Source organism: Festucalex cinctus, chromosome 6, assembly GCF_051991245.1.
Source record: "Festucalex cinctus isolate MCC-2025b chromosome 6, RoL_Fcin_1.0, whole genome shotgun sequence".
Taxonomy (NCBI): domain Eukaryota; kingdom Metazoa; phylum Chordata; class Actinopteri; order Syngnathiformes; family Syngnathidae; genus Festucalex; species Festucalex cinctus.
In genome coordinates, this window is record NC_135416.1 from 14752627 (window position 1) to 14766626 (window position 14000).

Here is a 14000-nt window from a genome sequence, read left to right on the forward strand (position 1 = left end):
GCGCGTTCGCAACCCGGACCAGAAATAAACTGATGTGCAAAATCACGTCCCGCCTCTTCCGTGGCATATACTCCATTGCTTTTGAAATGTCGACAGCGCTGTAAAATTGGAAAGTTTCTCCTTCACTGGAAATGAGGACGTGGTCAATTTAACACTCAAGGTAGTTCGCTTGGGTGGCACGGTGGCCTAGTGGTTAGCATGTCCGCCTCTCAGTTCTGAGGACTTGGGTTCGAGTCCAGGCTCTGGCCTACCTGGGTGGGTCTTCTCTGGGCACTCCAGTCTTCTCCCACATTCCAAAGACATGCATGGCAGTTTAATTGGGCGCTCCAAATTGTCCCTAGGTGTGCTTTTGTGGTTGTTTGTCTCTGTGTGCCCTGTGATTGGCTGGCAACCAGTCCAGGATGTACGCCGCCTATTGCCCAAAGCCAGCTGAGATAGGCTCCAGCACCCCCCGCGACCCTTTTGAGGAATAAGCGGTCAAGAAAATGGATGGATGGATGGTAGTTCTCTTCAGATTACACACAACGTCTACCCCAACAGTTATGGAAATTTACTCTGACAGTTTCTTACAGTCAAACTGAAGTCCCGTCCCTGTGCAGCAGCAATGTCTCGGCAGACCTCGGCTGTCTTTCGGAGAACTGCTCTTTCGGTAATCTTGCGGTGAGAGATGGAGTTCCCATCAAAGAGTGGTTTGAAGCTTTGCATTTGGCCACTGAAGATGAAGATCACAGCCACCAATGACCACTTGGTGTTCATGATGGTGATGATGAAAGAGGATTATTAGAAGAAACTGAAATCACAACAGCATCGCTTTATTTCTCAAGTCAAGCCTCGCCAGCTCTACTATAATGATAATATTCCCCTCTCTGCATTTGATTAGTTAGATTAATATTATGAAGCACAAAAGGAAAAAATTGTAACTGGGATTATTTTTGAGAAACACTTGCTTATTTTTAAATAGGAAAAAACCTTCCTCTCCGTATCCAAAATGCAAACTAAGTCTCACCTTAACATGTTCTGCATGTCAGAATTTGGATCGCTTCAGCCGCTGTATGAGTACATTCCACGTCGGGTAGATAGAGTGCCGTGTGTGGCTTTGTTATCGCACTGTGTGCCTGCATGTGTGTGCGTTTGATTGGGTGCCCTCATCCTTGCCCAGAAATGGTGGAAGACAAGAAGCTTAACAATATAGGAAACAAGTTCAAAAGTAAAACAAGGGCATACCGACTGGACACTGACAAAAGTCCAAAAGCTAATCGCTAACGGAATCCAAAGGGAATGCTCCTCAACAAGAAGCAAAAATCAATCTTAGACCTCCAATATCTTGTTTCATGTTTCCATTGTCGTAATATATAAAAGCCACTGTAAATTTAGTGCATGCTGTCCATAAAAAGCAATTTTCATCTCTCTCACAGCTCGCGGCTTTTATTTGCTAATGTTTTATTAGCCTATGAGGGAAATACTTGTATGATTGAGCCCTATGAGCTCCTTGCTCAACAAGTACATTGGCTGGCACTTTACAGTACACTGCTTTGTCTGCTTATTATTTTGTTTGCTGGCCTCCACTAAAGCTGAACCTTGAGCGTCTGTTTGATTGGGCATCTGGTGGTTAGCCAACAGGCTATATAACCTTGTCTATGAAAATCGGATCGTCAGACAATCAGACTGTTTCATACTGTCGTAGTGGCTCAAATGGTTTAAGAAAAAAATAAAAATACATACACTCCTGTAGTCACACCCTTACCAAAACGTACTATACTTTAAGTACATAATACTTATGTATACCTAAGTTTATTTTTCGAGTGTACTTATTCTTGTACTAAAATTAAACTTTACCACTTACAAATTGGCCCGTTTTAGTACACTTAAATCTACCGGTATACTTAAGTACATTATAAAGTATACTAGTAAGTATAAGTATAAGTACTTATGAATACTTTCAAGTATATTTAAGTACACTATTAGGCATACTTACTTGTGTCCACAGTTTAGTTTACAGCAGGGTTGAATTGACAGGGTTCGAACCAGCAAACTTCGGTACCTCAATCTCTATGCTATCCAGGCTAAAATTTAACCTATGATTTTGGTCCGTTACTTTTACTGCAGCGAGTGCCTTCTAAGTGCCTTCTAAGTATATACTACAGTATGTAAACTTTTATATTTTTCAGTATACTTATAACTTAGAATACTTAACATTTACTTTGTGGCATGTATTTCCAATAAGTACAAGAAAAAGTATACTCTCTTAATTTTGAGTATACTTCAAGCATACTTAAATATTATTATTTTTGGGAAGGGCACCCTTATCCATATTCTCTTTTTTGTGGTCTGTTCATTCCTCCTTGTCTCACGCCTCAACTCCCCTCACAGTTTTGTGGAAATTGGTTCTGTAGTTTTTAAGTAATACAGTAATGCTAAATGTCCTGTTTCTGTCCAACAATTTCCAATGTAAAAATGTATACTGTAAAAGCGGTTTGTTGCAAAAACAAATCTAGTGGTAGCCTAGGACTTTTTCACAGAACTGAAGGTTAAAGGTTATTTGTACTTTCAGTCATCTGCTGCGTCCGAGAAAGCAATTGGATGAACAAACGAATGTCTTAGTGCTACTAGTTCATAATCCAAACTACAGTCTACAGAAGCACCGAAAAACCTATTCCATGGTTTATTTATTTTCTCCATGTTAAGTTTCACATCACTGCAAACTACTACCACACTATTAACTCATTCACTTCCAGCCATTTTCACAGAAGAAATCCCGTTCGCTCCCGGCTGTTTTACTGGATTTTGACTGATTTTGCAAGGCCCACAGAATATTGTCTTCTATTGCTATAAAAGCAACCTATCAAAAGAAAGATTAAAGTCTCTTCTTTCATCAGGAACACAAAGTATGTTTCTATCTGTTTCCATTTTGCAGCAATTAGCAATAGAAGAGAGCTAAATTTCATCGGTTTTCACAAATCTATTCAAAGTAATTGAGCTTTTTTTCTACATGGCCCTGGTTGATCTTCTTTGCTCTGCTGCTACCTGCTGGATAACTACCATTTCTGCAACCATTCTTTGCAGTTGAGAGGCTGCATCAAAGCCTTCTGTAAATCAGGGGTGGCGAGATCCGGTCCTTGAGGGCCGCAGTCCATCAGGTTTTGGACATTTCTCTTCTTCAACAGAGCTGATTCATGATCAGCTCATCAGCAAGCTCTGCAGAAGCCTGCTAACGAGCCTGTTGATTGGAATCAGCTGCAATTCGAGTAGGGAAATCTATAAAACCTGCAGGACTCCGGCCCTCGAGGACCGCAGTTTGCCACCCCTGCTCTAGCATAAAAAAACAAAACAAAACACGTATATATACGTCTTTGGGACACAGAACATTAACATTAAAAAAACGTATTTACACGTTACTGGGAGCAAATGAGTTAAACATGTTGTTAAATTAATTAATGACAAAACTGAACATAGACTGCACTGCTGTATTCCCAGAGATTCAATAACATTCCCCAAAATGTATTATGCTATACAATTTGTTATGCTGCTGTATACAATAAAAATGTTTGAACAATGATTAAACCTTATAAAGCTAAATTATGATTACAATTCACATCCAAACACAAATACTTAGACAAAAGTATAATTTGATATTGTGACATCTATCTAATTCAAAGTAGGTACCAATCAATATAATTCCATGCATGTTTTTCATTTCCAGAATGGGAGCGCCACAGCAGTCGCCCAGAACCAAAGTGTTGTACTCAGGGTACGCCCTCCAGCGGATGTAGTATTAGTCGTCACACTTGTCGTCAGATTCGTCGTCACATTAGCTGCAGTCACTGGTGCAACTGTGCTGGATTGTCTCACCTGGCCCACGCACATTCCGACATTTCCCACGTTATCCACAACAGACAGCTCCACTCTGTCTGCACAGCAGGAGGCCTGGTAGGAGACCACAGTGATGTTCTCGCCTGCTGGCCCGACCACTGTGGTCGTGTTGAGGGTCCCGTTCCCTTCACGGATGGTAATGATGTCAATACCCGTCCCATTGATACCATCGGTCACGTTGGCCACAAATTCCCACTGGGAGGAGTCGCAGAGCGATGAAGATGAACAGTTGGTGGTCGTACTGACCTCCTGGCACACTGGTCTGTTAACATCGGTCACCTGGAGACAAACATTGGAGTAGTTATAGGACAGATATAATAATGGGAAGTTACTGGATGGACTTGGCATTAAAGTTGCCATTATAATCAAACGACATACATGAACTATTCGAACTTCAAGTACTTTTCTGTTACCTCAGCAGCAATTGAAAATCTAAGGACAATATAGTTGATATCAGTCGCAGCTGCATCTTCTGCCTCAATCGTAAGCGTGACGTCGGTTCCCGATGCCGCACTGTCAGGAGCGGTCAGGGTCACGGTGCCGTTGGCTTTCCCTCCGCTGTCTGTTTCTATGGTGACAGAACTGGGCGAGGTGGAGCTAAAGCTGCGGTCGTTGGTAGCACGCACGGTGTATGTCCCACTTGCGGTCTCGTTAACGACTCCATTGCTTGTTGCGGTGACAGTGAAAGGGATGGATACAGTGGATCCTGGTTCGATGCTGGTGCTGTTGACTTGAGCCTAAAAAAGGGAACAGCCATTTAAAGTGTGTTCACAGAGTTGGATCTGTTAAGTGAAGTCTGCTATGATTTAGTTGAGTGTGAATGCTGTTACTCGAACCCTGATATGCACTAAAGAAGTGGACGAGTAGCAGGTGGACTCATTTCACATATGCTGATCAGTTCAACTTCATGAACACTGAATAGGTTTCAAAATGATTGTGGAATTGGGGATCGTAAAACCGTGAAAATATAAGTTTATACATATATGTATATATAATGCCGTCTTTTCTCAACATACGTATATCTGTCTATGGGTGCAATATTAAAGAATCCAGGGACCAGATATGTGTGATGCGAAACACCCCATGTATGATCACTGTCGTTTTCACAATAGATTTGGTTCCTTTTCACAACACAAAGTCCATGAAAACAATTGGGTCTCGAAGTGCCCTTAAGCTTAGTTGTCAAACTGCATTCCTCGAGGGCTGCAGTCCTGCAGGTTTTCGAGGTTTCCCACTTTCAATACAGCTGACTCATATTTAAGCTCATCAGCAAGCTCTGCAGGAGCCTGATAATTATCCTGATCATTGAATCAGGTGTGTTGGAGTAGAGATACCTCGAAAACCTGCAGGACTGCGGCCCTCGAGGAATGCAGTTTGACACCTATGCAAGGGGACAGTCAGTGATCCCTAGCACCATCCAGTGGTAAACTAATACAGTAATTCATTCTTTTCAGACTGTTTATGCCAATAGTATGCAAAACAATATGTTGTATTGGATAAACATATATATACATGTTTTTTTTTATATAATCGTAGGTCTGGTAATCATTAATTATATTACCTGGCTGAAGTTCCACGCTACTAGACGCTACGAGAGCTGCCATGATTCGCCGCCATCTTCCTGCTATGGATGCCCAAAGGACAACTTTGCGAATGTAGTTACCCCCGGTGGTGCTTGGATCGTGTGTCAGACCCAATGGCTCGACCACCGCTTACCTTCCACAGCTGGGGCCTGTAGGTGGTCTTCACTGACTCTCATGATTTAGGCTTATTTCTGCTTTGATCTCGCAAGCTTTTACTAGCCTTTTGTTTTAGCTAGCTCCTCGCGCTAGCCGCTCTTGTTAGCCACTCCAGTCTATGGCTCCAAATAACACCGGCTAGCCTCTCTTGTTAGCTAATTCTCTGAGCCATCGTAGTGTGCATGCTCCTAATTCTATTCTTTGACCACTAGATGGCGCACTGCACACTGGGGCTTTAAGATAACAGACGCTGTTATTAAAACCATGATGAGCCTTGAGATCAAAGATGAAAGCCTGTTTTCCTTTGATAGAGAACTGAAGGTGGTTGAGCTCACAGTCACAGAAATGCTGGAAGTCTTAATCTGAGTGGAGGCCTGCCTCTGGAACACGCTTGGCGTTGACCTTGATGATGCGTTGCTCTCTTCTCCTCTCAACCGAACCACAAAATCACCCGCTGGAATGTCATTAAATGTCACCAGGAAGTTCGAATCTCCGAATGACTGTGGAGAAAAGGACACGGCCAATGCTATAAAAGCGAATGTCTACCTGAAATAATTATTGAATTCTGTATCAAACAAAGTAGTGGATATAGGGACAGAACTTGGCTTCTTGACATTCAGTAACAGGTTTTCAGGAATATCAAGTATTAACTGGCAAAATATCTGTGGTATATTTGCTCAAGAAGATTGTCCAACATGCCTGCGAGGTCCCGGTGACCTCCGTTGGCCCTGAGCTGTCATACAACGTGACCTCTGGAATCCTTACACTGTCACTTCCTGCCACTGTTAACAACAGGGTGGCATTACTACCTGAAAGATTGCAAAACAAAGACAGTCATTTTTACAATTCCTGGGACATGGACAAATTGGGGACATGGATATACGAGTGATGGATATTTGACCTGAAAGAGGACGTCCCTCCTTGAGAAAGAAGTCACCATGGACCCCCTTATTAGCCTCCACAAGATTGAAGATGAAGTTCTTTGAACTTTGACCTAGTATCAACATTTACAATGGTTAAAACATTTACAAAAGACAATTCACCTGCATCTTTAAGATAGATTTTACTACTGACCTGCGACCTTAACTGAGTAAGGGTCATTGGAGTCTACACTGATTTCCCACAGTCCAGTTTCACTGTCATTGTTGAGGGTCAGTCGTCGCAGGTTACCTGCCGAGCTCAAAGATCCCAGAGGGCCACTAGACTCACTGGAGTCCTGAGATACACCTGCAAGGGAAGTAAAATGATGTTCAATATGTATAAATCTTTTTTTTTATTTTAAATGTATAGTACTTGATATAAAGAAAAAGACCTGTGGAGCTGGTTAGATTGAAGGAGAGCGAGGACGTTCCCGTGATGTAAATAATAATGCTTCGTAGTGAGCTATCCAAAGTAAATGTGAAATTATCAGGCTTTCCGGGGTTCATCACGACTTGAAAGATTGTTACCTGAAAAAGACAGTATGCAGGATTTTTAAACATCGTGTACCGTTTTTACATTTAGCCCATCTCTGTTTTTTTTTTTGCTTACCACTGCACTGGATGAAGAATCCTCGATAACACTTGTAGCCAGAGCAAGATCTGACTTGCTGACCTCAATAGCCTGACCTCCAGAGGCCCGAGCAAGGTCACGGTACAGTTGCGCATCAGCTTGACTCAGTGCTCTTTTGCGTCGAGTGCTCAAGACATCCGTCAGCATGAAAGTTACCTGACAATTCAAGAGAGCAATTGAAAAACAAAACAAGAATGTGACAATAATTTGATGGATGCTATGCTATGTTGTCATTGGCTAAAATGAAGCTCGAACCTTGGTGTGTTTTGATATTTGGAGATGTGACTTACCTCCGACTTGGTGCTCTCGATAAGGGCAGTGATGGTGCTTTTCAAGTGTGCATCTTTTGCTGGCGCATCAGTGAAGACAAATATCTCAGATAAAGGCGGAGCTGCGGTAAGGGCAAGCTGTCAGCCAAAAACAGAATACAGTAGTCAAAATGTATACACTGACTTGAATGGAAGTTTAATTGTGATACAATAAAATCTATTAGTCTAATCCACATTAGTGTCTAAATTGGAAATCGTATTTGCTGAGAAACGGTTGACTGTGCTGCAAACACCTGCAGTCCAGACAAGCACAGCTCCGGGATGTCTCCACCTCCACTGGCAGTCAGCCCGTCGATGCTTTCTTTGAATTTGTCTGCATCAGTCGTCAGTAACAGAGGTCCAAATCCTGCAAATGGCAACAGATTTTCACACGATTCGTTACGATAAGGTTCACTTGAGCCTTAACCTGACACTATAGGAAAGTTGGAAGCTATGATAGCACTTTGTACGAGTGCGCTGACTACCTGGATCATTGAAAGGAACCAATATGTAGGCCGAAGGCTCCTGCTGGGTTCCCCTCTTACTGTCAATGATGTTAAAGGAAACTCTTTTTGCTTCCGCTATATCGTCACTCATACTGCCTGTCGTGTCGATGACAAAACACAGTGCAGACGACGGGGAGAGGCCCATCAGTCTGCGGGAATTTAAGAAAAAAAACAAAAAACATTCACTGCATGTCTTCGTCCTGATGAACTCAATAATGCTCAATTGTCAAGGTGTGCTTGTCATGTACCGTAGGAAGTTCTTGTCTCCAACGGCTGTTCGGATGTCCTCCAGAAGTTCCACAGTGGCATTCACGGCCAAATCAGCTGCTTCATGATGAAGTGAACCATGACTTGACTCAATTACATCTTTATTGATGCCCCCCACTGGCTCACGTTTGCTCGTTTTGTCAAAAGAACCTCCATGGCTGCATTTACCTTGGAGCACAAAGAAAACCAATTGGATTGTATAGCACCCCAGAATGTAACATTTGCGATGGTTGCTAATTGCAACTACATGAACGATTTGACTGTGATCTGATGTATTTTCTGTGTTTTCTTTAGCGGCGCTGTAAATACCCAATTGAGGTCAGCGGATCGCATTATGATGTCTTCCATTCTTACAAGATATCAGAACATTCCCAATGATTAACATTCACTATTACCTGAATATGTTTATTTGTGGGCTAATACATTTGGTGCGAAAGTAAATCTCACGATGCATTGTGTTATGTTATAAAATGAGCTAAATGGTCTTTCAAATCAACAAATTATTCATTCAATAAACATACAGACAATTTCTCGAAAAGTTACCTTCTGGCTTTTCTGACGATAGGAGGCTGAAGTAACCAGAAGTAAGAAGCCCTTGCTGCAGCACATCAGGCAAAATGTTGTCATCACAGTTCTCTCCTGTACAGTTTCTACAGGTTGAAATATTTGGTCCTACAAGCAAATTGGGTCAGAAAAATCACATGGTATATAAGACAAATAACTCATGTTTAAAAGACAAGGTTTTTGGTGGAACATTGTATCTTGTTGTAGTGCTGTAGATTGGGATTGGAATCTTGGGACAGGTCTCGTAGATTTATTAGAATTAAAATAAATAAATAAATAAATAGCCCAAAATGTGAATAAAGTAGCATAAGCAGCATATCTAGTATGTAATGCAGAAGATTGGTTAAAATATGGAATAGTGAGCAATATTGTAAATACCATACACCCTAATTATTGTTATTTTGACCTGGCTGATTGGGTTGAAGATTGGATTTGGCTGGGGTTAAGAGCTGAAGCTTATTAACTTTTTCGTTTTGTTGTGAAGTACATCTAATGCAGAGATGTCCAAACTACGGCCCGGGGGCCATTTGCTCCCCGCCGTCCATTTTTCAGTGGCCCGTGACATATGCTAAAAATGGCATTTGACTCAGTTCAAATAAAATAAACAAAACAAAAATGTTTGGAGATGGTCAAAGTAAGAAGGGAGGGTATCGCAAAGCAGGTGCCATTAAAGGTTATTTTAGTTAACTAAAACTAATGAAAAAACTTAAACTAAAATTCACAAAACAATATTGTTACCGAAACAAAATAAAAACGAAAATGCTTTTTAAAAAACGAAAACTAACTGGTTTACATTTACTACATTTTATGTTTACTAACTCTAATTATAGCAAACATGTCCTTCGTTTTAGTCTTTGGTAATTTAATGCATGAGCCTTTGGGGATTATTTTAAATGTGATTTTAAATGCTCCCATGGTGTTTTTTTTTTTTTTAAATATTACGCACAAGTAATACACATGTAAAAAAAAAAACAACTAATACTAATACTGAAACTAACAAACTAAACTAAAAATAAGCATTTTTTAAGAACTAAACTAATAAAAACTAACAGAACCACTAACTAAAATGAAAAATTCCAAATCTATAACAACACTACTGCCATATTACAAATAAATTGGTTTATATACTGTAGCATTTTTCTAAATATGCACAACCACAAATAAATTATTTGTACATTTTTTAAGATTAAACACAATTTCTCTTCATAACATTATGTGGTCCTTGCGTCCTTCTGATTTTCTGTATGTGGCCCTAAAATGAAAAAGTTTGGACACCCCTGATCTAATGTGTCATTCTTAAATATGTTGGTGATCAATCAATCAATCAATCAATCAATCAATCAATCAATCAATCAATCAATCATTTTTTTTTTTATTCCTAAAGCTCTTTTCATACAAGGACTTAAAATCAGCCCCCGTTCACTATATGAGTCATGTGACACATCTAAGGTATGTGCTGACTTTTTGACCCCCCCCAAGTATGCTACACAAGCCTCATTTTATCAGGACCGGTTTAAAAACAAACCATCCCAGTGTAGACATAAATCACTTCACATGTTAAGGTGACTGACAATATGCCTTTTGTGGTATTTAACTGATGCATACACCGTCACCTTCATTCGAACAAAGCAGCAGTTGCTATGGAAAGAATGCATTGTAAATATTAACAATAGCATCCTACCTGCCAGATTCTCAAGAGTTTGCTCAGGTATGATGAGGGTGTTGTAAGGAGACGTGTTTCCCAACTCCACCCAGTTACTGTGGCTGTAGAAGTCCTGCAAGTATACAGCATAATAAATTCTACACACCATAAACCTCGCTCATGGATTGCATCACACCTCCAAAATTACATTCTTCTTTAACCTCACCTGTAGAGTGTGACATACACGTCCAAGAGTCCAGCGTCCTGCGATGAAGTTCTCCAGTTTCACACTGGCCTTCACAGCAGACACACCTACAGTGAGACAATGTGGAAAATAATTTAAAAATGACAGTCACAAATCACTTGGCTGTTTCAGTAACATTTTGCTGTTTGGACAGAGGTGAGACATGGCGGTGAGCACTCTTAGAAATAAAAGAAAAACAGCACAGTTGGATCTGACTCGACACGGTCTTGTATACCTTTTGTGATTAGGTCTCTCCCTTTCTGGAACATCTCACTATCAAAATGGTGCTCGTCACTCAACACAGATACCAAATCCACATAGGCATTACTGAAGTACATATTGGCAATGGAAGTATGGAACAAGACACTGGACACCAGTGAAGTAGAATTGTCCGAAAATGAACATGCCTCTTGTACTCGATCAACTGTTAGACTGTCATCGATCTGAAGATGGAAGAAAAGTCGAAAGTTCTTTTTAGAGTTTTAGCAAGAGATTGTGTATAACTAATCAAGTGTGTCCGCCATCTTACAGTCAGACTGAAGTCCATTCCGTCTGTTCGAGTCATGTCTCGACAGACCTCGGCAGTCTTTCGGAGAACTGCCCTTTGGGTGATGTCGCGGTGAGAAGTGGAGTTTCCATCAAAGGCAAAGAGTGGTTGGAAGCTTCGCGTTAGGCCCGTGAGCTCGAGGACCACAGACATTAGGAGCAAGACTGATCGCTTGCTGCTCATTATGGTGATCGTCAACGATGCGGTGAAACCTAATTAAAATAAAAAATGTTCTATAAAACCAACATCCATCCTTTCGATGTCTGACAAAACTATCACTCTTCATTTAGAATTAAATCCACAATCATTTGCAAGAACAATGTGAGCAATAGGAAGAATTTGTAAACATTTAACATTACCTAGGTAACACATAACCAAGAGGAAAAAAGAAGACATTAAAACTGACAGCCTCACCTTAATTTGTTCTTGTAAACTAAAATGTTATTCAGAAGTTGGGACTGCTTCAGTCTCCCAATGGGTGCATTCCAGTTTCCAGGATCAACTCAGGTAGCTTGTGTAATGTAGGTTCTCGGTTATCTGCGAGCCGTTGGACTGCGTGTGCGTGCAGGTGTATGTTTGACTGGGTGCAATGTTGTGTTTGAGTGTGTCCTTGGCTTGTCGTCATCTTAAAGGCTGCTTGAATGGTCTGAGATAAAGAAGTTTCCCACACCCTCAGGTGTCTGACTGTTACATATCCCATTATGTTTCTGTCAGCATGGATGATTTTTAGCTTCTCTTTTTTTAGTGAAGACTAGTCTATCATAGGCCTGGTACGCATGTAAGAAGTTGTCAAATATAATAATAATAATAATAATAGTTATTGTTATTATTATTATTATTATTATTGTTGTTATTTATTTATTTTCAAATTAATGACAGACTCCATATATAAAGATAGAAAATCAGGCATTTAACAATTTTGGTTGTATTGTATGTGGTTTGCTCCAGTAATGTCAGCACAGAACATCACACACGCAAATATTCAATCGCCACCATTCTAGAATTGAGTCCTCCTAGGCAGAGCGCTCGCGTGTAACACGTGAATTCACAAACACATAGATGAGCAGACACTTCCTTGTACGCGCCGATGGTTGTTGGTGAGTGTTTTCAGAAGAGGACCGGTCAGTGTGAGCGACATAAGATGGTGATGTCGGCAAGGGGAAAAAAAAAAACAACAACTTTGGAAAATACTTCCTGTGCTGTGGGGGAACACACTTTTGTACAAAAAAATGACATTGGGTGGCACATATGTTGTTTTATTTTTTCTTACTGCTTTTTTGCTCATCAGTCAAGATGCTTCTTTGATTGGTTCGTTGTGTTCATGTCACAGTCAATTGTATTTCAATAGTCAGCGTTCCCCTACACGCATGATTTTCGTTGTAAATGAAGAGAAATACTTCACTTATTTAGCCCATTGTAGCAATAAAAGGTTAATATTATGTCTATAATTAATTAAATACTTTCATTGTTTTTCACATAGAATTAGTACCTTTAAAAACACATTTTGCAACTTGCTGTCAACTGAAAATGACATCACAAGGGCTCAGGTAACCAATCACAGTCCACCTGTTTTCTAGGTTTGGTCATGTGACATTCACAAGCTGAGCTGTGATTGGTTACCTGAGCCCTTGTGATGTCATTTTCAGTCGACAGCAAGTTGCAAAATGTGTTTTTAAAGGTACTAATTGTACGTGAAAAATAATGGAAATATTAAATTTATTATTGGCAAAATATTAATGTTTGACTGCCAAAAATGGCTATATAAGTGAAGTAGCCCTTTAAGCATGTTTGAGCATAAAAGGGCCTCCTTCTACCACTTGTAAATACAAGTACGGTGGTTCTATGATCAGAAATTTAACAGAACTGTAAGGTATCAAAGTAGTTTGGTCTTGCCTACACTTATTGTTGAAGTTATATAAACCATAAATCTGAGTATGTTTATAACATGTTGTGATAATTGTGCAAAAACTACTTCAAACCACTCAAAGAAACTTTGTGGAGAGGTTGGACTCAGCCAATGTGGAATGCATTGCATTTATTAATGTTGCTAAAACTTCTTGCCATTTTTTAAAGTGAGCAATGATATCGGTTCAAGATTGCCACATGTATCAGTGAAGTATCAAATTTGACCTCACTTTCGTCAACATATATTCCTAACATTAAAATAGGCTAACACCTTGAATAATTTTGTTTAAAAAGGTGTGGCTGGTAGTGTTGAAAACGAACAAGTATGGGCCTGCCTTTTGACCTCAGCCACTTGTATCATATCATTTGGTGTCGGGTATCAACAATCTTTTATATATAGCTAATGTTCTGAAATTCAAGATTAGCAAAGCACTCAGAGAACCGTTATGATAATACAGACAAGCTGTTTGTTTGGTCATAAATTAGTGGACAATAGCATCCTACAGAATGTGGCGGATGATGTGAACTACTGAATTTGGCTCTGCAGCATTTTTAGTGACCAAGCAACAGCCACGTGGTATGTCGCACACACGTGAGTAATTGAGTAACATGCTGAAAGAAGATGGTCAACAAAGTCAACATTTCTCCCTTCTGGCCTTTGTGGCATGCAAATACTTTTGTCTCATCACCCTCCAAGGGTGTTGAAACGGCAAAAGAAGCATTACAAACTACATAAACATTTGGTTGGGAAATTCTGTTGAAAAAGTGTGACTAAAGCATGTGACGAAAGTTTGAAATGTTGAGCAACGTTCCCAGAATGCCAGACGGCTCTGCTGATGTCATATCTATCTATATGC

The 14000-nt window shown here is 40.2% G+C and overlaps 1 protein-coding gene across 1 annotated transcript; it reads right to left on the bottom strand.

Moving 5' to 3' along the window:
• Nucleotides 1-2649: 2649 nt before the first annotated feature.
• Nucleotides 2650-11811, bottom strand: LOC144020687 (von Willebrand factor A domain-containing protein 7-like). The gene is made up of 18 exons (XM_077524406.1): nt 11653-11811; nt 11221-11450; nt 10927-11134; nt 10674-10759; nt 10487-10580; nt 8785-8913; nt 8223-8409; nt 7954-8123; nt 7723-7835; nt 7451-7567; nt 7140-7316; nt 6922-7057; nt 6684-6836; nt 6511-6603; nt 6309-6418; nt 5945-6109; nt 4284-4607; nt 2650-4149 (listed from the first exon to the last, which is right to left on the bottom strand). Exons 2-18 carry the CDS (start codon nt 11419-11421, stop codon nt 3691-3693), a joined length of 2922 nt encoding a protein of 973 aa, XP_077380532.1. The 5' UTR covers nt 11422-11450; nt 11653-11811; the 3' UTR covers nt 2650-3690.
• Nucleotides 11812-14000: the final 2189 nt, after the last annotated feature.